General features: G+C 35.7%; 1 protein-coding gene across 5 annotated transcripts in view; it reads left to right on the forward strand.

Moving 5' to 3' along the window:
• SPIRE1 (spire type actin nucleation factor 1) overlaps nt 1–24726 on the forward strand; it is a 189285-nt gene that overhangs the window by 86020 nt on the left and 78539 nt on the right. For all 5 annotated transcript variants that reach the window (XM_045065355.1, XM_045065356.1, XM_045065358.1 and 2 more), the window contains one exon: nt 3778–3903. In XM_045065355.1, the coding sequence (XP_044921290.1) occupies nt 3778–3903 (126 nt within the window). The remainder of the gene's footprint in view (nt 1–3777; nt 3904–24726) is intronic.

Below are 24726 nucleotides of genomic sequence, written 5' to 3' on the forward strand. Positions count from 1 at the left end.
AGGGATGTTGTCCCCCTGCACAGCTGAAAATTTGCATACAGCTTTTGATTCCCCAAAAACTTAATCACTAAGCAAGCCAAGTATTGACCAGAAGCCTTACTGATAATGTAAACAGTCAGTTAATACATAGTTTGTGTGTTATATGTATTATTTACTGTATTCCTACAATAAAGTAAGCTAGAAAAAGTGTTACTAAGAAAATCATACAGAAGAGAAAATACATTTACAAATATAAGACTGTATTTATATTTTTAAAATCTGCATGTAAGTGTACTTGAGCAGTTCAGACCCATATTGTTCATATAAATCCACTTAAGGGTGGAATTGCTGGAGCACATGATAACTTTCTGATAAATCACCAAACTGTTTTTCACAGTGGCGGTACCATTTTACATTTCTATCAACAATACACAAGGGTTCAAGTATCTCCACGTTTTCATCAACATTTATTTTCCATTTTTGGTGGTGGTTTTTGTAGCCATCCTACTGGGTCTGAATGGTGTGTCATTGTGGTTTTGACTTGCATTTCTCAAATGACTAATGGTGTTGAGCATCTTTTAATGTGCTTTTTGGTCAGTTGTATATTTTCTTTGGAAAAATGTCTGTATAAGTCAATTTTTAAATTGAGTTGTCTTTTTGTTGCATTTAAGAGTTCTTTATAGAGGTGTCTGGGTGGCTCAGTCAGTTAGGCATCTAACTCTTGGTTTCAACCCATCTCAGGCTTTTGAGATGGAGCCCCATGTTGGGCTCAGCACTGGGTGTGGAGCCTGCTTGGGATTCTCTCTCTCCCTCTCCCCTAGCTTCCACTTTCTCTCTCTCTCTCCCTAATAAATAAACTTAAAAAAAAAAAAAAGAGTTCTTTAAAATTCTGAATAATAGACCTTATCAGATATTTGATTTGCAAATATTTTCTCCCATAATATGGGCCCTTTAACTCCCTTGATGTGCAAAAACTTTTAATTTTGTTGAAGTCTAGTTTATCTATTTTGTTGTTATTGGTTATGCTTTGGTGTCATATCTAAAAAATCATTATCAAATCCATGAACAAGAAGGTTTATCCCTATGGTTTCCTCTGAGAGTTTTATACTTTGGGCTGTTATATTTATGTCTCTGATCTGTTTTGAGTTAATTTTTATATATATAGTCTGAGTTAAGGGTGAACTTCATTTTTCTGTATGTAGATATCCAGTTTTCTTAACATCATTTGTTGAAGAGACTGTTCTTTTCTCATTTAATGGTCTGGGTACTTTTGTCAAATATTAATCAACCAAAGATATATGGGTTTGTTTCTGAAATCTCAGTTCTATTCCGTTGATGTATATAGGTCTTTCCTTACATACCACATTGATTTGATTACAGTAACTATAGGGAGTTTTGAAATTCAACCTAGAAGTCTTCCAACTTTGTTCTTTTCAAAATTGTTTTGGCTATTTGAGGCCCCTTACAACTCCATATTAATTTTAGGATCAGCTTTTCTGTTTCTTGAAAAGAAAAGAAAAAAATCATTGGTATTAGGGATTGTATTCAATGTCTAGATCACTTTGTGTAGTATTACCATTTTCACAGTATTAAGTCTTCCAACCCATGAATATGGGCCCTCTTTCTATCTAGTTGGGTCTTTCAGCAATGTTTTATAGTTTTCAGTACGTATATTTTGCACCTCCTTGGTTAAATTTATTGCTTGGTCATTTCTTTTTTTTTTAAAGATTTTATTTATTTGACAGATCACAAGTAGGCAGAGAGGCAGGCAGAGGGGGGCGGTAAGCAGGCTCGCCGCTGAGCAGAGAGCCCAGCGCAGGGCTGGATCCCGGGACTCTGAGGTCATGACCCAAGCCAAAGACAGAGGCTTAACCCACTGGGCCACCCAGGTGCCACTCTTGATCATTTCTTAATACTTTTATAAATGGAATTGCTTTCTTGATTTCATTTTCTGATTATTCATTGATACAGAAATAAACCTCTTTGTTTGTGTTGATCATGTATCCTACAACTTTGCTGAAATTGCTTATTAAATAACTCTAATTCTAATTAAGAACTCTAGTTCTTTGTGGATTCCTTTGGATTTTATATATTCATAGGATTATGTCCTATGCATTTTAAAAAACATTTTTAGACCTAGTTATTACCTTTATACCAGTGTCATATGGCATTTGTCTTTCTCTGACCAACACACTTTGCTTAGCATAATACTCTGTAGTTCCAACCATGTCATTGCTAATGCAAGATTTCATTCTTTCTTATGGTTAAGTAATAGTCCATTGTGTAGCCTTTGAGATTTTTGCTTTTAATGCTTCCTGATAAATCAGTTCTTAGCCTTCTTTTGGGTACTGTGGAGAATATTTCTCACTGAAATCGAATATACTTTTCTTGAGAAGAGTATACTTTATTAAAGATAGTAATCTATCTAAGAAATTGCATATGATACTTACTACAAATGAAAACAAAAGCCACATTATGAAAGATAATATAATCTACAAAGATATCTTTTACTCTTTAATGGATATAAATTATTAAAGTATAATAAATTGTATATTTTCAGTAATTGAATTCAAATATCAAATTTACTGAATATAGTGAAGAATTAGGGGAGAACTCACAGCTTTTTAAAGTAAATGAAGTACCTTAAAACATAACTATAGTACATGGAAACAGAATTATTACTTTACAGAAGTAAAATTATTCCCATGCACTAGACTCATGATAGGGTGTCTTTCCAATCTAATAAATTAAATGATGTTTGATTTTTCTAAATTGTTGTGTATGATGCTAACTTGCATCTTTTACCCACCAGTAGTTTGGGGGTTATGGACTATGTACAGTAGAAGACATTGGGACTGGAGCTACCTCCAGTGGAATTATCCTGCCCTCCACCCTCTTTGTTCCAGTTTCCATTTACTGATGGTCCAGTTGTCAGTCTGATGGGTTTTCTTTCTTTCTTTTTTCCTTTCTTTCTTTCTTCCTTTCTTCTTTTTTTAAGATTTTATTTATTTATTTGAGAGCGAGAGAGTGATTAAGAAAGAGAGCACTAGTTGGGGAAAAAGGGAGCAGAGGGAAAGGGAAAAGCAGACTCCCTGCTGAGTGGGGAGCTTGACAAGGGTTTCAGTCCTGGTACTGTAGGATTATGACCTGAGCAGAAGACAAATGCTTAACTGACTGAGCCACCCAGGCACCCATGTCTTTTTACTGCATTACACAATTCAGTATATATTGGGATGAGCCTGGGCTTTAGAATCTTGTAAGACTATGTTTAATTCTTCTCTCTCATGTCAGCTTTCTGACTGTGGACAAGTCACGTGAATCCTCTTAGCCTCAGTTTCTTTTGCTATAAAATGGAGATAATTCAGGGTTACACTGAAGAGTAAATGCTATTATGCTGTATTATGACATGTCAAATACAAGTACTTGGCATGGTAAAAAAAAAATAAATGATAGCTATTAAAACACCTGTGTTATGATTAATACTCAGTAAATGGTAGTTCCCTTTCTGCTTGCAACTAAAATTTTACAAATGTCCTATCATTTTCAAATAGAAGCTAGTGAATTCTATGAAGTTCATCTGTGCTTTTGGATGTTTGTTAATAGAGCACTTTTTCCATATAATTGTGTAGATTTTACTGGTGGTTTTGTGATGCATTAGGCTTTGGATGCTGGGAACTGCCTTGCTGTCTGATATGAAAATATGAATATATTCATATATGAATATATATGTCTATTTTTAAGGTACCAAAATCCCAAAATAATAAATGAGCATTATTATTTTATTTTCCTCTTCTGTAGTTATGTGCTGCTCATCTTCCAACTGAATCAGAGGCACCAAATCATTATCAGGCAGTATGTCGTGCACTGTTTGCAGAAACAATGGAACTGCATACGTTTCTGACTAAAATTAAGAGTGCAAAGGAGGTGAGTGCTACTATTTTTTTTATTGGCATTGTGAACAATTAACCTGAATTTTCTACACTTCTATCATAATATTTACAATATTTATTACCATCTTGTTGATGAGTGCTGAAAATTATTTAGGAAAGAATCAACTTAGGCAAAATTAATTAAATCTTTTTTTAATTGGATTTGACATATAGTTGACATATATATAATATAAGATTGAACAATACTATATAGTACTCAGTGATCACCCTAAGTGTACTGTTAATCTCCCTCACATCTTCCCCTCTGGCAATCATCAGTTTGTTCTCTGTAGTTGAGAATCTGTTTTTTTGTTTGTCTCTTTTTCCTTTATTCATCTGTTTTGTTTCTTAAATTCTACATGAGTGAAATCATATGGTATTTGTCTTCCTCTGACTTATTTGGCTTAGCATTATGCCCTCTAGATCCATCCATGTGGTTGCAAATGGCAAGATCTCATTCTTTTGTATGGCTGAGTAATACTCCATTCTATATCTGTACCACATCATCTTTATCCAGTTATTTATCTATGGACACTTGGGCTACTTCCATAATGTGGCTATTGTAAATAATGCTACAGTAAACATAGGGGTGCATATATCTTTTTGAATTGGTGTTTTCCTATTTTTTGGGTTAATACCCACTAGTGGAATTACTGGATCGTGCAGTAATTCTATTTTTAATTTTTTGAGGAACTTCCATATTGTCTTCCACAGTGGCTGCAACAGTTTGCATTCCCACCAACAGTGTATAAGGGTTCTTTTTTCTCCACTTCCTTGCCAATGCCTGTTTTTTCTCGTATTTTTTATTTTAGCCATTCTGAGATGTGAGGTGATATCTCATTGTGGGTTTGATTTTGCATTTCCCTGATGATGAGTGATGGTGAGGATCTTTTCATGTTTCTCTTGGCCATCTGGGTGTCTTTGGAGACATTTATGTCTTCTGCCCATTCTTTTTTTTTTTTAAGATTTTATTTATTTATTTGACAGAGAGAGATCACAAGTAGGCAGAGAGGCAGGCAGAGAGAGAGGAGGAAGCAGGCTCCCTGCTGAGCAGAGAGCCCGATGCGGGACTCGATCCCAGGACCCTGAGATCACGACCTGAGCCGAAGGCAGCGGCTTAACCCACTGAGCCACCCAGGCGCCCCTGCCCATTCTTTTAATTGGATTATTTGGGTGTTTTTTTCTGTGTTAGTTATATAAGTTGTTTATATACTTTGAATTCTAAACCTTTATTGAATATGTCATTTACAAATATCTTCCTCCATTTGTAACCTTGTCTTTTAGTTTTGTTGATTGTTTCCTTTACTGTGCAGAAGGTTTTATTTATTTATTTTTTTAATTACTTATTTTTGTTCTTGTTTCTCTTGCCTCAAGAGACAAATCTCCAGGGGCACCTGGGTGGCTCAGTGGGTTAAAGCCTCTGCCTTCAGCTCAGGTCATGATCTCAGGGTCCTGGGATCGAGCCCCACATGGGACTCTCTGCACAGCGGGGAGCCTGCTTCCTTCTCTGTCTCTGCCTGCCTCTCTGCCTACTTGTGATCTCTGTCAAATAAATAAATAAGATCTTAAAAAAAACAAGAGAGAGAGAGAGAGAGAGACAAATCTCCAAAAATTTTGTTATGGCCGATGTCAGCAAAATTACTGTCTGGGATTTTTATGGTTTCAGGTCTCACATTTAGGTCTTTAATGCATTTTGAGTTTATTTATGTATATGGTGAAAGACAGTAGTCCAAGTCTCTTTCTTTTGCACAGAACTGTCCAGTTTCCCCCAATACCATTTGTTGAAGAGACTCGTTTCCCATTGCATGCTCTTGTCTCCTTTGTCAAAGATTAATTGACCATATAATCATGGATTTATTTCTGGGTTTTCTGTTCTGTTCTCTTCTATATATTTTTATCAGTGTCTATGCCAGTTCTGTACTGTTTTGATTACTGTAGCTTAATAGTATATCTTGATATTGGTGATTGTAATACTTTCAGTTTTGTTCTTCTTTTTCAAGATTGCTTTGGCTGTTGGAGGTCTTCTGTGGTTCTATATAAATTTTAGGATTATTTGTTTTAGTTCTGTGAAAAGTGCTATTGGTATTCTGATAGAAATTGCATTAAATTCTAGTTTTGTCAGAAGTGCTATTGGTATTTTGATAGAAATTGCATTAAATCTATAGATTGCTTTGGGTAATATGGACATTTTTAGCAATATTTGTTATTCCAATCCATGAGCATGGAATATCTTTCTATTTGTTTGTGTTGTCTTCATTTTCTTTCACAATTTTCAGAGTACAGATCGTTCACCTTATTTGTGTATTCCTAGGTATTTTATTATTTTTGGTGTCGTAAGTGGTATTGATTTTCTTTTCTTTTTGGGGGGATTGTTTTCTTAATTTCTCTCTCTGCTGCTTCATTATTAGTATATAGAAATGCAGCAGATTTCTGTACATTGAGTTTGTATCCTTTGCCTTACTAATTCATTTATCAGTTCTAGTAGTTTTGGGGTGGAATCTTTAATGTTTTCTATATATAGTGTCATGTCATGTGCTAATGGTGAAAGTTTTACTTTTTCCTTACCAATTTTGATGCCTTTTATTCCTTTTTCTTGTCAGATTGCTATGGCTAGGACTTCCAGGACTATGTTGAAAGAAAGTGGTGAGAGTGGACACGCTTGTGTTGTTCCTGATCTTAGGGGAAAAGATCTCAGTTTTCAGCATTGAGTATGATATTAGCTGTGGGTTTTTCATATATGGCCTTTCCCTGTAAATCTACTTTGTTGGTGATTTGTTATCATGCATGGATGTTTACTTTGTTAGATGCTTTTCTGCATCTGTTGAAGTGATCATATGGTTTTTATCCCGAACTTCTTGATGTGATATATCACATTGATTGATTCATGAATATTGAACCACTTTTGCTTCCTAGGAATAAATCCCACTTGATCATGGTGAATGACTTTTTTTTACTGTATTGTTGGATTCTGTTTACTAGTACTTTGTTGAGGATTTTTTGCATCTCTGTTCATCAGAAATATTGGCCTATAGTTCTCTTTTTTTGTGGTGTCTTTATTTGGTTTTGGTGTTAGGGTAATGCTGGCCTCATAGAATGAATCTGGAAGCTTTCCTTCTATTTTCTGGCAGTAGTTTGAGAAGAATGTATATTAACTCTTCTTTACATGTTTGATAGAATTTACTTATGAAGCTGTCTGGTCCTGGGCTTTTGTTTGCTGGGAGTTTTTAAATAATGTACTCAATTTCATCGCTGGTAATTCATCTGTTCGAATTTTCTGTCTTCCTAATTCAGTTTTGGGAGGTTGTATGTTTATAGGAATTTATGCATTTCTTTCAGATTGTCCAATTTGTTGGCATATAATTTTTTATAATATTTTCTTGTTCTTTGTATTTCTGTGGTTTCAATTGTTATTTTTTCTCTTTCATTTCTGATTTTGTTTAAAATTAATTTGTTCTTAATTTTTTAACCTATTGTTTAAATGAAGGTGGGTGAATCCATTTTATAAAACAGATTTTTGTAAAGCTTCATTACAAATGAGAAACAAAATGCTACTGATTTAGTTCTGTTTCCTGTATAACTTGCTTCTCACCATCTTTCTGCCACTCTTTCAATTTTAAAAGCTATAATATCTTTTGGGGGAAGGGATAAAGACTCAGGAAGGAGACTACACATTTGATAATTTAAATATTTTATGTTGCATTTGGATAAATATTTAATGGAGCTGATTGGAATTAATATAGCTGATAATCTCATTTTTCCTATTTTCTTTCATTATTATTCTTCAGTGTCTGAGAGTTAAACTGTTATGTGTAGAGTCCAAAGAGAAACACTCTAATTTATTTACATGTTGAATCACCATATTGTACATCATACAGATGGTTGTGAAGATTCATGAGATCTATATAAAGCAGCATAGCATCTGGCACATAGTAGGAACTCAGTATATGATAGGTGGTGGTTATCATTTCTTTTAGGACTAAAGTACAGAATTTATCTGAAGCACTAGTTTAAACCTTACGATGACAGAGTTTGAGGAGGGATACAGTAGGATGTGTAAGAGTGTAAAGAAAATATTAACCTATACTAGCCTACTAAGACTAATTAATTTGCTCTGGTAGTGACAGATGTGTCATCCAGAACAACCTTAAAGAAATCCATTTTATATGTATGAGTAAGAGCTCTGAGCATTCCTTTTCTGTCCTAGGCAGGATGCTGCTCATAGTTTGTCTTTTTGTTATAGGCCAATGAAAAGCTTTGTTTATTTTTTTTAGGTTTTATAGAGTTAGACCAAGATGAAAGCCTTCAAGGGTGGGAAAGGGTGAACTATGTGTTATTTGATAAATAATTATAAATACATTATGGGCTAGCTTTTCCTCTTGGACAGAACCAGAGGATGTAAGATCCAATTAAATGCTTCGGAGTAAACATCCAAAAGTACATCTTCAATTAAGGTTTAGTAGGAAAGATTACCTTTAAAGCTTGTCATTGTCTTCCCCAGCTTGTTAAGTTTGAGATTGCCTTCTCCAGAGAAACAAGTGTTATTTTTAGGGTATAAGTATAGTCCTATGGGGTTAATAGAGTAAATTAAATGCACTGTTGAAGTCCTTTTAACGCGTACTTCTGAGCTTTAAGAATCATGTTAATAAGTGTTTTTTTCTATTATGTTCCAGTAAGCTAAAAAAAATTTTTTTTTTGCTCTCGATTAGAACTTTGTCAAACACATTCCATGAAAGAAATTTAAACATTTTCAGAATTTATTTAAATAAAAATCTCACAAGCAGAGTAAAACAACAGTGGCTGATGGCTGTGTGGCAGTACCCACAGAGACTGGACTGGCACTGACCGAGGCTGGGGCCCCTGAGCCCGTTCCAGCCCCATCTCATCACGTCATCCTCTGGCACCATCCCAGATTTAGCTCTGCAGACTCTGGTTCTGTCCTGTTTTCTCATCTCCTACTCTGTTTCCTTACTTTTTCCATTTTTCTCTCTGGAAACTGCTCCATTTTTAGAGAGGACTCCTTAGGGCCCTCAGGCTCTTCTCAGAATGCTCCCTTCCCTGAGGGTAGTGCTTTCTGCTGCTTCCCTCTCTTGGGAAGCTGCTCTCTGGCATAGCTTCCTATCTCTGCCCTGCAGGGATTGGTAGGTATGAAGGTTGGTAAAATTCTCTCTCTCCTCTACTGCTTCCAAACAACGGCTCTTCTTGTACAGAAAACCCGTGCTGTCCACTTATGTTATTTTTTTTCCGACTGTTTGGTATAGATTTTATTGATCGATTGTTTCTGACACATACATTTCCAAACATTTAGGCAGAATAGAAAATTGTTCTTTTAATACACTGTCTGATTTTCTGTAAAGGAAAAATATATATTTAAAAATATAGTTAAAATGTATAATATACATTTAAATATTTCCATATATCATTATACATATATACATAATATATTATTATATATTATGTATAAGGGTAATGCATATTTATATATATTTATATAATGTATAATAAAATAATATATAGAATATATAATACATTATATATAATATACATTAAATATCTCAAAATATATTTATATCTCCAAGTTTTGGGTTTTTTTCCCCCAATTGCATGCTTAACATTATTTATTTTATAATTATTATAATAATATAATTTATATAAATTTATATAATTTATATAAAGTTATAATTACTTATTTTTAATTATTTATTTTAATTAACTTATTTTTTATTATTATGTTCAATTAGCCAGCCTATAGTACATCATTAGTTTTTGATGTAGTGTTCAACGATTCATTAGTTGTGTACCCAACAGTCATCTGCCACCATCTTGTGTGATTTCTTTGATAAAAGAAACTATAGATCTGTATCCTTGACTTCCCCTCTACTTCACTACTCTGCTTACCTGAACACACTTAAGGCCTTGTAAGCACCTGTGATTATTCTACCTTGGAAATCCTGGACTCTCATTCCCCCTTCCTAACTGTAACCTCTGCCCCATTGGAGCTCTAGCCCTCACTGCCATCTGAGACCATCTTCCAGTCTCTTGACTCCCCCATTTTTCTCCCAGTTTACCAGCCCTTCCTGGATGTACTTCCTTTCCTGGGTGGACTGGTTCAGTCACTTTACCAGGAGTTCGGGTCACATGTCCAACCTGGATCTTTACAGTAGCCTCCCACCAGTCGCCTCATCATTGTGAATCCTCTTCATCAGTTTCATTTTTCACAATTGTCCATGAATGGTTCTTGTCATCATAGGTCTGACCCAAGGAGTCCAGCCCAGGCCCCTCCCTATGTGTGACCATAGGCTTTCATAGGCTAGGTGAAACTGCCCTCCCACATTTGACTTGGTACACAGCCAGAGTTCTGCACCCTGGCTTTCGTGAGGGAATGGCAAGGCAATTGAGCATCCCCTCTGGGCCAGCCATACTCATCCACACCTGCATCCCTAGCCCAGGCGCCTTCACCAAGGCCTTAACTAACATGCTTTCCTCCCCTGTAAGTCAGAACTTTCTCTTCTATCCTTTCTTTACCTCCCACCAGGCCTCTCAGGTCCATAAAATGGTGAGAGCGTTTCTTGGTATTCTTTAAATTGAACATAAAAATTCATTTACTAATCTTGATAAGGTAAGTTTTAAAATATATGTGGAAATCCTGACACTTAAGAACATTCTGTACCATTTAATTACAGATTTTATATTACACAAATTGCTTGTCAGCCATGAGGTTTTGGAAGTAAACTGTTATCGTGGTCCAGATGGATTTTTTTGCCCTCTGCAATGTATGTTGCTTTCTTCAAATTACGATTATTTCCATATGTGTTCATGTATGTATGGTGGCCATTTTAAGAGCACTAAATTCACACTCATAGTAAAATACTCTGTTAATATGTTTTTTTCTAAAGATCTTAAAATACTTTATACAGGCATACTTCATTGCATTTCACAGATACTGTGGGTTTTGTTTATTTTTCAGAAGTTAAAGATTTGTGGCAACCCTGTGTCAAGCAAGTCTATCAATAACATTTTTCCAACAGTATTTGCTCACTTCTTGTCTCCATGTGACATTTAGTAGTTCTTGCAGTATTTCAGAATTTTTCATTCTTGTCATATTTGCTATGGTGATCTGTGATGAGTTATCATTAATGTTACTATTGTAATTGTTTTAGGGCACCACAAACTGCCCAGATAAGACAGCAAACTTAATTGATAAAGGTGTATTCTGCCTATTCCACCAACTGGCTGTTCCCCATCTCTTTCTCTCTCCTTGGGCATCCCTATTCCCTGAGACACAATAATATTAACATTAGGCCAATAAATAACCCTGTAAGGGCCAGTAAGTGTTCAAGTGAAAGGGAAAGTTGCATGGTTCTCACTTTAAATCAAAAAGCTAGAAATGATTAAGCTTAATGAGGGAGGCATATCAAAAGCTGAGATAAGCTAAAAGATAGGCCTCTTGTACCAGTTAGCCAAGTTGTGAATGCAAAGGGAAAGTTCTTAAAAGAAATGAAAATGCTACTCCAGTGTATATATATTAATTAAGAAAGCAAATGCTGTTATGGAGAAAGTTTTAATGGTCTGGGTAGATCAAACAACATTCCCTAAAGCCAAAGCCTAATCCAGAGCCAGGCCTTAACTTTTCAGTTCTTTGAAGCTAAGAGAGGGGAAGAGGATGCAGAAGAAAAGTTCGAAACAAGTAGAGATTGATTCATGAAGTTTACGGAAAGAAACCATCTCCATAACATAAAAGTAGAAGTTGAACTAGCAAGTGTCGCTATAGCTACAGCAAGTTACCTAGAAGGTCTAGCTAAGATAGTTGTTCTTCTGTTGGAGAAAGATGCCGTCTAGGACTTTCACAGCTAGAGAAGAAAAATCAGTGCCTGACTTCAAAGCTTCAAAGGACGGGCTGACTCCCTTGTTCATTGCTCATACAGCTGATGACTTTCCATTGAAGCCAGTGCTCATTTACCACTGTGAAAATCCTAGGGCCCGTAAGAATTATTCTGTATCTACTCTGCCTGTGCTTTATAAATGGAACAACGAAGCCTGAATAACAACATATCTGTTTACAGCATGGTTGACAAAATATTTTAAGCCCACTGTTAGGACCTATTTAAAAAAAAAAAGATTCCTTTCAAAATATTACTGTGTTCTGACTGGCCACCCAAAAGCTTTGATAGAGATGTCCAATGAGATTAATGTTGTTTTCATGCCTCCTAACACAACATCTATCCTGCAGCTCATAGATCAAGGAATAATTTTAACTTTCAAGTCTTCTTATTACTTGAGAAATACATTTTATAAGGCTCTAGCTACAATAAATAGGGATGCCTCCTGTGGCTCTGGACAGAGTCAATCGAAAACCTTCTAGGAAGGATTCCCCATTCTAAATGCCATTAAAAACATTCATGGGGAGAGGTCAAAACATCAACACTACCAGGAGTTTGGAAGAAGTTGATTCCAGCTGTCATGGATGACTTTGAGGGGTTCAGGACTTCAGTGGAAGTAGTAACTACAGATGTGGTGGGAATAAGAGAACTAGAATTGGAAGTGGAGCCCTGAAAATGTGACTGAATTGCTGTAATCTCACTGTAATGAAACTTTAATGGGGGAGGAATTGCTTCTTATGAATAAACAGAGGATGTGGTTTATAAAAAATTGTTTTACTTAAGTGAAGTAGGGCACACAATATTACATTAGTTTCAGGGTACAGCATAGTGATTGAACATCTGTATATGTTATGCTTTGCTCACCACAAATGTAGTGACCATCTGTCACCACACAACACTATTATAATATCAGAGAGTGGGGTTTTTTGTGATGGAAACTATACCTGGCTGTGAATATTGTTGAAATGACAACAAAGGACTTAGAGTATTACATAAATGTTGTTGATAACGCAACAATGGGGTTTGAGAGGACTGACTCCAGTTTGGAAAGAAGTTCTACTGCGAGTAAAATGCTATCAAACAGCATCACTTACTACAGAGAAGTTGTGAAAGGAACAGTCACTTGATGCAGCAAATTCTAGTGTTGTCTTATTTTAAGAAATAGTCACAGCCACCCCAGCCTTCAGCAGTCACCACCCTGATCAGTCAGCAGCCCAGAGCAGCAAGGGAAGGACCCTCTGCCAACAAAAAGATTATGACTTGCTGAAAGTTCAGATGATATTTAGCATTTTTTAAGAATAAAGTATTTTTAAATCAAGGTATATCCATTGTCTTTCTAGATATAACACTATTACACACTTAATAGACTGAAAAGAGTATAAACATTTGTATGTACTAGGAAAAATATTCATGTGACTCAAAAATATTCATGTGACTCACACTTTGATATTTGCTTTATTGTGGTGGGCTGGAACCAAACCCACAATATCTCTGGGGTATGCCTATACATTTTAAGAATCAGACAGCATTTCTTCTGTACCTTGAGTTGGTATATATCAAGCAGAATTTTCAAAGTGATAACCTCTGATTTAACAAGTTGATTATCTGATCATCAGTGATGTTTCACACTGCCTTGTACCTGCATGTGTATATGCGTGTGTGTGTATGTGTGTGTGTATAAAAGTAGGGTAAAATCTTAGTATCAAAACATTTGAGCTCCGTAGCTAATAATCCTGATTTCATCAACTGAAAGTACTTCACGTTAAATTTCTTATACTCAGTTGGCCAGTTTATTAAAATATAAGTAAAACCCATCATCTATTCCCAAGTGTTATAGTTGTTCTATGACATAGTAATTATGTTTATTAGACTTGGCTTACTTTACAAAGCACAGGGCTTTGTAGTTCATCGTCTATTTATTTAGAAAGCAAATTCATTTTCATTCTAATCTTTTCATGATGTGATGATTTCCTTCTTAAACAATGAATGAGATCCATTAAGGTTATTCTGTGAATGATAGAAAAGTTTTAGATAGGCCCTGCTGTTAACTGTGTCTCAAAGGCAATTTGATATCCTTGAAAGTAAGTACGTATTACTGTGTCTCATAAGCAATTTGATATCCTTGTACGTAATTATAGATGGAGGGACTAGCTAAGCAATCCATTTAGTGCATCAGGTTGTATGAAAGAAGAGACAGCCTGTGCCCTACCACCACCCCAACCCTACCAGCCACCGCCCCAACCCTGCCACCGCCCCAGCCCTACCAGCAAATGTGGCTGGTGAGCATGTATGCTGGGGAGTGGAGAATTTAGCTTGGCAATTTCGAATGTAAGCTTTTTATCGGAAAAAAGGAAGTTACATAAATGGTAGTGTCCTTTATTCCATTGCTCTCTAGGTAGTGTTTGATCTTCAGTCCCTGGTTATTATTATTGATTGAAATTATCAGTTCCTCAAACTATAATCCCTACTGCTTTCCTGTATTATATACCTACAGCTATAAAGTGACCTCTGTTGCTTCCTCCATTTAATCCTCATGAGTAATCCTGTGACTCCTACTTTGCTGCTTGACAAACTGAGGCTTAGAGAGATTAGGGACTAACATAGAAATAAACTCTCAAACTTCTGATGCCAGCGTTTCCATCTTCATCCCCGTGAAGGTGTTCTAATGTATAATTGCTGTTTTCCTATAAGAACAGTCACATAGACTATTAGAACAAAGTTGAAGGGAGTTCCTGAAGGAAAATGTAGATGTATACGTTAATACAGGCTTCTGAGTGGGATTGGAAAGAAGTTTGTAGGAACTAGAGAATAAAATTTTGGAGCTGGGAGAGAAGAACTGTGTTTGTGTGTGTGTGTGTGTCTTGTCTGTCTGTCTGTCTTACACGTGCACACAAATGGGAAAGGGATGGCAGGAGGGGAAGGTATCATGTTAAGTTTAGGTACAAATAATATGAAGATGGGAGATGGGAAAAGACAGGAGCATCATAGAAATGTCAAGACTGAAATAAAATAATTTTAAGATTAGTAGAAGTCAGTTGATTTTATTCCAGTATGTTCCTAACATGTTCTAATCATCATTGCCTTTTGGTTGAGAGTGTGTAGCATGCTTGACCCCGCACCCCAATTCTGCAGTAAATACATTGTTTCACAGTAGTGGTATAATTTTATTTACTGTAGTAGAAAAGGAAAAAGCTGGTGTATCAGAAAACTATAGTATATAAAAGGAGTAGGTTGCTGGGAGGTGGGAGGTATTGAGAGAGTGGTTGGGTTATATACATTGGGGACAGTATGTGCTATGGTGAGTGCTGTGAAATGTGTAAACCTGGTGATTCACAGACCTGTACCCCTGGGGCAAAGAACATATTATACATCAATAACAATAATTAATAAAAAATTGCACAAAGAAGAGTATTTTAATGGAAGAATCCTTTTTTTAAGCAAATAACTCACTTTAAAATTTATATTTATAATATTTATATTAATAGTGATCATTTTTTAAAAGCCCAGTATGGTTGGCGAACCATTTTATTTCACTCATTATTCATGTGACTTACATAACATAGCCTTTGCTAGATTTCTCTCCACTTATCTTTAGAAAGGGAGGAGAGGGCATTTAGATACGCTAAGACTCCTCCAGTCATAAACTTTTCTGCAGAAAGTAGTTCATGGAACTAAATTTTTGTTTTATTCATTCTCATTTTTGTAACAGTTTTATTGTATAGGCAAAAAATATACAGACAAACATTTTAAGTGTATGCCCAGTAAAATTTGCTATGAAGTTTTTATTTACCATTTTATAATATATTTCATACTGTTTTAAACTTGAGTTGAATTCTGTAGGAAAGCAATTCAGTGTTGTAGATTTTAAAGGAAAGCTCAATATTGACATTACTACTATACTGATATCAGCAGCCACTAAAAATTCTGTATTTAAAAATGAATGTTAAAGGCGCACCTGGGTGTCTCAGTGGGTTAAAGCCTGTGCCTTCGGCTCAGGTTATGATCCCAGGGTCCTGGGATCGAGCCCCGCATCGGGCTCTCTGCTTAGCGGGGAGCCTGCTTCCCCCATCTCTCTGTCTGCCTCTCTGCCTGCTTGTGATCTCTGTCTGTCAAATAAATTAAAAAATTAAAAAATAAATAAAAAAAAATAAAAATGAATGGTTAAAAAAAAAAGTCCCAGTAAAGAAGAAATTCCTGATACAATATTAGTCATAAATGAACAAACAGTAAAAATAATTGAGATTTGTGAAACATTATATGTTCATATTGTTGCAGTAAGAACGTATATTAGAAGGCATTTAAAATAGACTTTAAAGCTGTAATTTCTGGGGGCCCCTGGGTGGCTCAGTTGGTTAAGTATCCGACTCTTTATTTTGGCTCAGGTCATGATCTCTGGGTGGTGAGATCGAGCCCCTTTGGGTATGGAGCCTGCTTAAGATTGTTTTACTTCCTCCCTCTGCTCCTACCCCCACTCTCATGTGCATGCACTTTTTCTTTCTCTCTAAAAAAATAAAAATAAAGTCTTAATTTCTGATTTTTAGGAAATTGTATACTCAACGTGATGAAACTTTCTCTCTCCTTGCGCTTTCTTGTGTCATATACATAAACAACCCAAAGACTAAAGCAGAATATTCCAAACATTTTGATCTTTAAGGGATAAGATGTCTATATAGTTAACTCATCTTAGATTTCTTCAGAGGCAGCTTCTACAGGTGTCATCTTCTGATTATCTGATTATAATGATCTTCCATCTCTTCTCAAATGTGGTGCTTAATTTGTTTCTTACTGACATCTTAAACTCCCCTTATAAATCTTGTCTTCATTCACCATTTTGATTATGGTCTTTTATTTGCATCCTTCAGGCCTAAGCTGAAAGTAGCCTCAGGTCTCCTCTCTGTACTCTTATATATATTTATCACACTCAGTCTTTTTCTTTAAAATCAGTTATCCTGTTTATTTCCTTCCTCACAGCTATCACAGTTTTCTTACTCATTGGTGTCTGCCAACTAGAAAATTATCTCACCAAGGGCAGAGACCTTTTTTCTCTAATTCACTGCTGTATCCCAGTATAAAAGGGCCTCTGTAAATAGTTGATCAGTGTTGAATGAATTAGAGAACCTGTGGTTCAGCTACCGTAGATCTTCTTTCATGCCAGCTATCTTGAATCTTGGTCCCCTGACACTCTTGACTTGTCTCCAGAATGCAGAGCCTCCTTCATGTTCTCACTGCTTTGTGCCTTCCTCTGTAGGCACAAAGCAGTGCCTGGGCCATGGCAGCACCTCCTGATGTTATTTCTCTTTTCATATGCAGTCTGCCCACCAGCATTATGCCCCTATGTGGAGATCTTGTTGGATACTTGGTACTTGTAGGTAGAAAGTTTAGACTTGTAGGTAGAAAGTGACATAGGGAAGCATTCACAATCAGGCCCTGATTTTACTTTCTGGACTCTTCATTCACTGTACACATATGCACCCTCTCTTCCAGTCCCTGAGCACCCAGGGGCTCCTTATTTGCCTGAATTGCCTCTTTCCCCTCTTCTTTCACTTAGAAAATGCTTACTTATTCTTACAACCTAACTCAAATGTCTACTATTCTGAAATGGTTTTTCTGATTTAATTTCTATATTATTTTCTGTATTCATTCACAGAGTGGTCAGGTTTTGCTACTAGGACTTATCATAGTACACTGTAATTACTGTTATAATGAATTAGCTGCTTATGGTGATGCAAAGAATTGGGATTAGTGTACTTTTTAATGTTTTAGAAATAATGACAAACTACAAAAATGGATCTTGAGATGGGAGGTAAGGAAAATATGAAAGATGTGTCTATAAACCTCAACACTGGGTGGTTTTGTCAAAGTTTGAGAGAACGTAACAGCTATACTTAACTGTCACAAATGCTCTTGAGTAAAGAAGCACTCAATTTCAGAACTAGAATCCGTTGGCAAAATTCATTCATGTATACAACAGATACTTGATGTGCCTCCTGTGTGATAGGTGCCACTGTAGTTAATAATAGCTAGCATTTATTCCATACTTTACTGTGTTAGATTCTGCTCTAAGATTTATACGTGCATTAATTCATGTAGTTCTCGCAATGAGCTCTGTATAAAGTGCCATTATTACTTCCATTTTTATTGGGGACACAATAATGAATGAGATAAACATGGTTTCTGTCCTCATAGAAGTTACACTCAAGTAGAAATAACAGTATAAGAGCAGCCATTCCAACATAAGGTGACATAAGGTGACTGTGATGAGGGCCACTGTGGAAGCACCTAAGGAGAGCACCTAACCTAAGGAAGGAAACATTTTATTTCCTGTGCCAATGCAAATAGCTACAACTGTTTTAAATTAGCATTATGCCTAAACTGGTGAATCATTAAATTCTACTCCTGAAATTAATAATACAGTATATGTGATCTAAATTGGTTTTAAATAAAGAATTAAAAAAAAAAAAAAAAAATAGAGGCACCTGGGTGGCTCAGTTGGTTTAGCCTCTGCCTTTGGCCCAGCTCATGATCTCAGAGTCCTGGGATCAAGAGGCCCATATCAAACTTCCTGCTCAATAGGGAGTCTTCTTCTCCCTCTCCCCCTCCTCATGCTCTCTCTCTCACTTGCTCACTGTCTCAAATAAATAAATAAAAATCTTTTAAAAAATAAAATAAAAGTAGCATTATGCCAAGATATCCAAGTCCTAGAAACATAGAGAGTTCCAAACAAGATGAACCCAAGGAAGCCACATCAAGGCACATAGTTGCTGTGCGCATAATTAAAATGTCAAAGGTTAAAGAAAGAATCTTAAAAGTAGCCAGAGAGAAAACAAAAAGTTACCTGCAAGGGAAAACCTATAAAGCTATCTTATCAGCTGATTTTTCAGCAGAAAGGGCAGGCCAGAAGGGAATCCTCTACAACCAAGAATACTGCGAGGTTATCATTCAGATTTGAAGGAGAGATAGTTTCCCAGGCAAACAAAAGATAAAGTTTATCACCACCAAACAAGACTTAAAAGAAATGTTAAAGGAACTCCTTCAAGTGTAAAGGAGATAGCTGTAATTAGACATGAGAAAATTATGAATAAAAAGATATAAAATACGATAACATGGAAAAAGGAATAAAAAGAGAAGGGAAGGGGGAAAAAGATTTTTTTTCTCTGTTTTTCAAGAATGTGTTTGAACAAAAATAACCATCAAATTAATATAGATTGCTGTTTCCTTAGGTTGTTATGTATGAGCTTCATGGTAACAAACTCAAAACCTATGCTAGGTAGACAAAAAATAAAGAGAAAGAAAGACAAACAGAACACTGTAGAAACTCGTCAATCAGAAAGAGAGCAAAAGAGAAGAGGAAAGGAACAAGCAGAACTATACAAACAACCAGAGAACTATGTAAAAATGGCAATAAATACATATATATCTATAATTAAGTATAAAATCCCTAAGTGCTCCAATCAAAAGACATAAGGTGGCAGAACAGATAAAAAATAAATAAAACCAAGATCCATCTATATGCTGCCTACAAGAGACTTCCCTCAGACCTAAAGACATGTATAGACTGAAAGTGAAGGAATAGATAAACACTCACCATGCAAATGGAAGTGAAAAAAGCCAGGGTAGCAATACTTATATCAGATAAAATGGATTTTAAAACAAAGACCAAAATAAGACAAAGAAGGAATACACATGTAATGATAATGGAAGCAATCCAACAAGAGTTTATAGTAATTGTAAAATCTACTTTCATTGTTTGCAGAAGACATGATACTATACATAGAAAACCCTAAACACTCCATCTAGAAACTACTAGAAGTAATAAATTCAGTTAAGTAGCAAGATACAGAATACCCAGACATCAGTATTGTTTCTATACACTAATAATGAAGTAGCAGAAAGAGAAATTTTAAAAACATGTTACAATTACACCAAAAAGAACAGAATACCAGGGAATAAACCTATATCCAAAGAGGTGAAAAATCTAAAACACTGATGAAAGAAACTAAAGATGCAAATAAATGGGAAGATACTAAATGCTTACGGATTAGAAGAGTTAATATTGTTAAAATAGCCATATAACCCAAGGCAATCTACAAATTCAGTGAAATCCTATCAAAATACCTACAGTGTTCTTCACAAAACTAGAATAAATAATCCTAAAATTTGTATGGATCCACAAAAGACCCCGGCTAACAAAAAGCAATCCTGAGAAAGAACAAAGTCAGAAGTATCACAACCCCAGATTTCAAGATGTCCTACAAAGTTGTTGTAATTAAAACAGTTTGATAACTGGCACAAATATAGACACACAGATCAATGGAGTAGAATAGAGAGCCCAGAAATAAACTCATGACTATATGGTCAGTTAATCTATGACAAAGGAAGAAAATGTACACAATGGGGAAAAGACAGTCTTTTCAACAAATAGTGTAGGGAAAACTGGACAGCTACATGTAGAAGGATGAAACTGGACCACTTTCTAACACCATACACACACACACACACACACACGCACACATAGAAAACTCAAAAATGGATTAAAGACCTAAATGTGAGGAGCACCTAGGTGGCTCATTTAGTTAAGCATCTGATTCTTGGTTCTGGCTCGGGTCATGATCTTGGGGTCCTGGGATCAAGCCCTGTGTTGGGCTCTGTGCTGGGTAAGGGGTCTGCTTGTCCCTCTCATCCTCTCCCTTTACCCTTCTCCCCATACTCTCTTGCTCTCTAAAATAAATAAAATAAAAAGTGACCTAGAGGCGCCTGGGTGGCTCAGTGGGTCAAAACCTCTGCCTTCGGCTCAGGTCATGATCCCAGGGTCCTAGATTTGAGCCCCGCATTGGGCTCTTTGCTAAGCAGGAGCCTGCTTCCCCCTCTCTCTCTGCTTACCTCTCTGCCCACTTGTGATATCTCTCTCTCTCTCTCTCTCTCTCTCAATCTGTCAAATAAATAAATAAATAATCTTAAAAAAAAAAAAGTGACCTAAATGTGAGACTCAAAACAGTAAGAATCTTAGAGTATACAGGCAGTAATTTCTCTGACATCAGCTATAGCCATATTTTCTAGATATGTTTCCTAAGTTAAAGGAAACAAAAGCAAAAATAAACTATTGGGACCACATCAAAATAAAAATTTTTTTGTACAGCAGACAAAGCCATCAGTAAAATAAAAAGGCAATCTAGTGAATGGGAGAACAGATTTGCAAATTATATATCAAATAAGGGGTTAAGATCCAAAATATGTAAGGAACTTCTACAACTCAACACCCAAAAAACCCAAATAATCCAATTAAAAAATAGCCTGAATAGACATTTTCCAAAGAAGATATGGCCCAGAGACATGTTAAAGATAAGATGCTCAACATCACTCATCATCAGGGAAATATAAATCAAACCTGCAGTGAGAGATCACCTCACACCTGTCAGAATGGCTAAAGTAAAAAAAAAAAAAAAGAAAAGAAAAGAAATAGCAAGTGTTGGGAAGGACGTAGAGAAAATGGAACCCTTAGGCACTGTTGGCAGGAATGCAAACTGTTGCAGCTACTGTGGAAAACAGTATGGAAGTTCCTCAAAAAATTAAAAATAGAATTACCATATGACCTAGTAGTTCCACTACAGGGTATTTACCCAAAGAAAATGAAAACACTTATTTCAAAAAAATATATGCACTCCTATGTTTATTGTAGTGTTATTTACCATAGCCAAGGTATAGAATATTATGCAACCATATTAAAGGATGAGATCTTGCCATTTGTAACAGCATAGATGGACTTAGAAGGCATTATGCTAAGTGAAATGATTCACACTGAGAAATACATACTATATGATTCCTCTCATAAGTGGAATGTAAAAAAAAAAATACAAATAAACAAAAAGCAAAATCAGACCTATAAATACAGAGAACAAACTGATGGTTGCCAGAGGGGAGGGAGGAAGGTGAGGGGTTGGGTAAAATGGGTATAGGTGTGTGAGAGATACAAGCTTACAGTTACAAAATGGATAAGGCACCAGAGTAAAAGGCACAGAATAAGAAATATAGTCAATGATATTTTAATAATGATGTGAGGGCACATAGGGGTGCCACACTTGTGAGCATAGTGTAATATATAAACTTGTCAAATAACAAAATGGTGCATCTAACACTAGTACAGCATTGTGTGTCAAGTATACTCAAAAATAAAAACTTCTAGAAAAATTAAAATACAGGGGTACCTGGGTGGCTTAGTCAGTTAACTCTTGATTTTGGCTCAGGTCATGATCTCAGGGTGGTGAGATTGAGCCTCGATGGGTGTAGAACCTGCTTAAGATTCCCTCTCTCCCTCCATATCCCCTCCCAACTCAAAGCCTCTTTCTGTCTCTCTGTTTCTGTCTCTCTCCCAAAATAAAAAATTTTTTAAATGAGATCTAGTTCTTAAAAAAAAAAAGGTAAAAATAGTAGCAGTATGCCACTGTCTTGATTTTCTGAATGTTTAAGTGATCCTTAGACATTATTTTAAAACTTGTCATTCAAATTCTTCTGAATGGTTAAATCTTACCCTAAATTTAATAAAAATCCTGTGATGAAAGGATGATCTTTAGATGCTTAGATTGAAGCCAGTTTAATATTTGACTAGATACCAGAATTACAGGGTAAGGAAATGAATTGGAAATAAGCATGATCCATTATAAATCTTCACAACATTATATGAGTGTTTTTATACTACATAATCAACAACTACTACTGTGACCCTTCATTAAGTGTCCTATTATTATTAGTCCTATATAAGAAATCAAAATTTCATGATGAAATCTTTGAGCTCAGTTTATCTTAGGTAAGATTATTACCAAATATTTTACCTAAAATGGAATATTATGTACACACATGCATGCAAATGCACATACACACATATCTATAAAGTTTCTTGTTGCTGGGGGGAAAACAATGTTTTTGGAATTGACTACTGTTGTCAGATATTTCTTATCTTTTTGAAAAAATCAAATAACCATATTTTATTACCTGAAACTGGTTGGAAAAAAGAAAAAAATATTTCCCACCCACCATCTCTTAGAAGCCAATAATCAGATCCACCTGTGTCATACCATTGCCAGTGACCTCATTCAGTTACATTTAGGCAGGTGCATGTGACATGACTTCCGAATTTATTCTGCTTGACTACACTCACAAAGATAAAGCCACAAGACCTCTGTCTCATTCACATATTGAAGTCTATTTTAATCTGCTTTCTCATATTCTCTCCCTTTTATTCTCTTCATGCCTGCTCACAACACCTCCAATAATAAAACTGGAGCATTTAAGTTAGCTGGAAATTCCTCCCTACAGCTAAAATGGATTTATGTTTTTCCAAGTGGTGAACATACCCTGTTTTGAAAGAAAGGACTACCACCAGATGTCTGTCTAAGGTTGCCATTTGTTTATTTTAATGAGATCATCCATTATTAACTTTTCAGGGCCCGTGTCAATGTCTGTCTCTTTTTGACTGATTTATTATTTTGTGAATGTTAGTAAGTGTGCAAAGCACTTACCTTATCAGAAGTAATTAAATTACCCTCTCTCCCCTGGGTGTCTATGCTGTTATCACTTCTCCCTTCTTAAAATATTGCAAAAGAATCTTTACTTGTCCTGTAAATTCTTCAATTTAATTTACTTTATTTTAACAAAAAAAGTTTACAAGGTTGAAACACTCCAGGAGTACTGTTTCTTCAAAAATAGTAAATTATACCCTTCTGCTTCCGCCTCCTGGCCACACAGTCCCTGTTCCATAGACAACATATACTGTTATTTCTTCTTCGTCCTTTCGGAGATATTTTATCCATAACTAACAAAAATATAATATTTTTTCTTCCTTCTTTATGCTGTTCTGAACTTTCCTTTTTCAATTAATAATATATCATGGAGATCATTTCATATCTGTACATAGTGTTTATATCTTTTATGTCTTCATAATATTCTGTTGTGTGGATATACTCTGATTGATTTAATCAGCCCTTCATTGACAATTACTAGATTACTTCCAATTTTTTGCTATTACAAATAATGCTGCAATGGAAAGTTCTAAACCTGTTTTTCATAATCTTATATGTGGGAAAATTAGAATTGCTGGTTCCAAGGAAGTATGCATTTATAATTTTCATAAAGTATGAAATTGTCTTCAGTAGTGTTTTACCAATTCACACTTTCCTTAGCATTGTGTAAGATTTTCTGTTTTCCGACACGATGTGTTTTCTAAATGATAGGTGAAAATTTGTATTCCATAGTTTTAGTTTACATTCTCCTTATTATGAGTGAACGAGATTAGGTACCTTTTTATCTGCTTAGCAGGCATTTGTATTTATCAGTTACCTAATTCATATCCTTTGCTCCTTTTTCTAATGGAGTATTGGTCTTCACTTGTTGATTTGTATTTTTTTAAAGACTTTATATATTTATTTGAAAGAGAGAGTGCTCACCACAGCACAAGTGGGGGAAGGGGCAGAAGGCAAGGGAGAAGCAGACTCACCACTTAGCATGGAGCCCTACAAAGATGGGAGGCTGGATTTCGAGATCCTAGGATCATGACCTGAGCCAAATATGAGACCTGAGAATATGAGAAAGTTAAGTAACTGACTGAGCCCCCCCCCACATCCCTTTATTTATATTTGTTAAGAAAATAGCTTTTTGTGATATAATTTGCAGATATTGTCTGTGATTTTTAATGATCATTTTATGATTATCCCTGCATTTCTTTAGGTGTGAAGATTTAATGAGTATAAAAACTGAAAGGGTGATTATTTTTTTAATATTTTTTTATTTTTTTATAAACATATAATGTATTATTAGCCCCAGGGGGACAGGTCTGTGAATCGCCAGGTTTACACACTTCACAGCACTCACCATAGCACATACCCTCCCCAGTGTCCATAACCCCAGCACCCTCTCCCTACCTGCCTATCCCGGCAACCCTCAGTTTGTTT

The sequence above is a fragment of the Mustela putorius genome, unplaced genomic scaffold (assembly GCF_011764305.1).
Source record: "Mustela putorius furo isolate JIRA1106 unplaced genomic scaffold, ASM1176430v1.1 tig00003858_pilon_pilon_pilon, whole genome shotgun sequence".
NCBI classification, from domain to species: domain Eukaryota; kingdom Metazoa; phylum Chordata; class Mammalia; order Carnivora; family Mustelidae; genus Mustela; species Mustela putorius.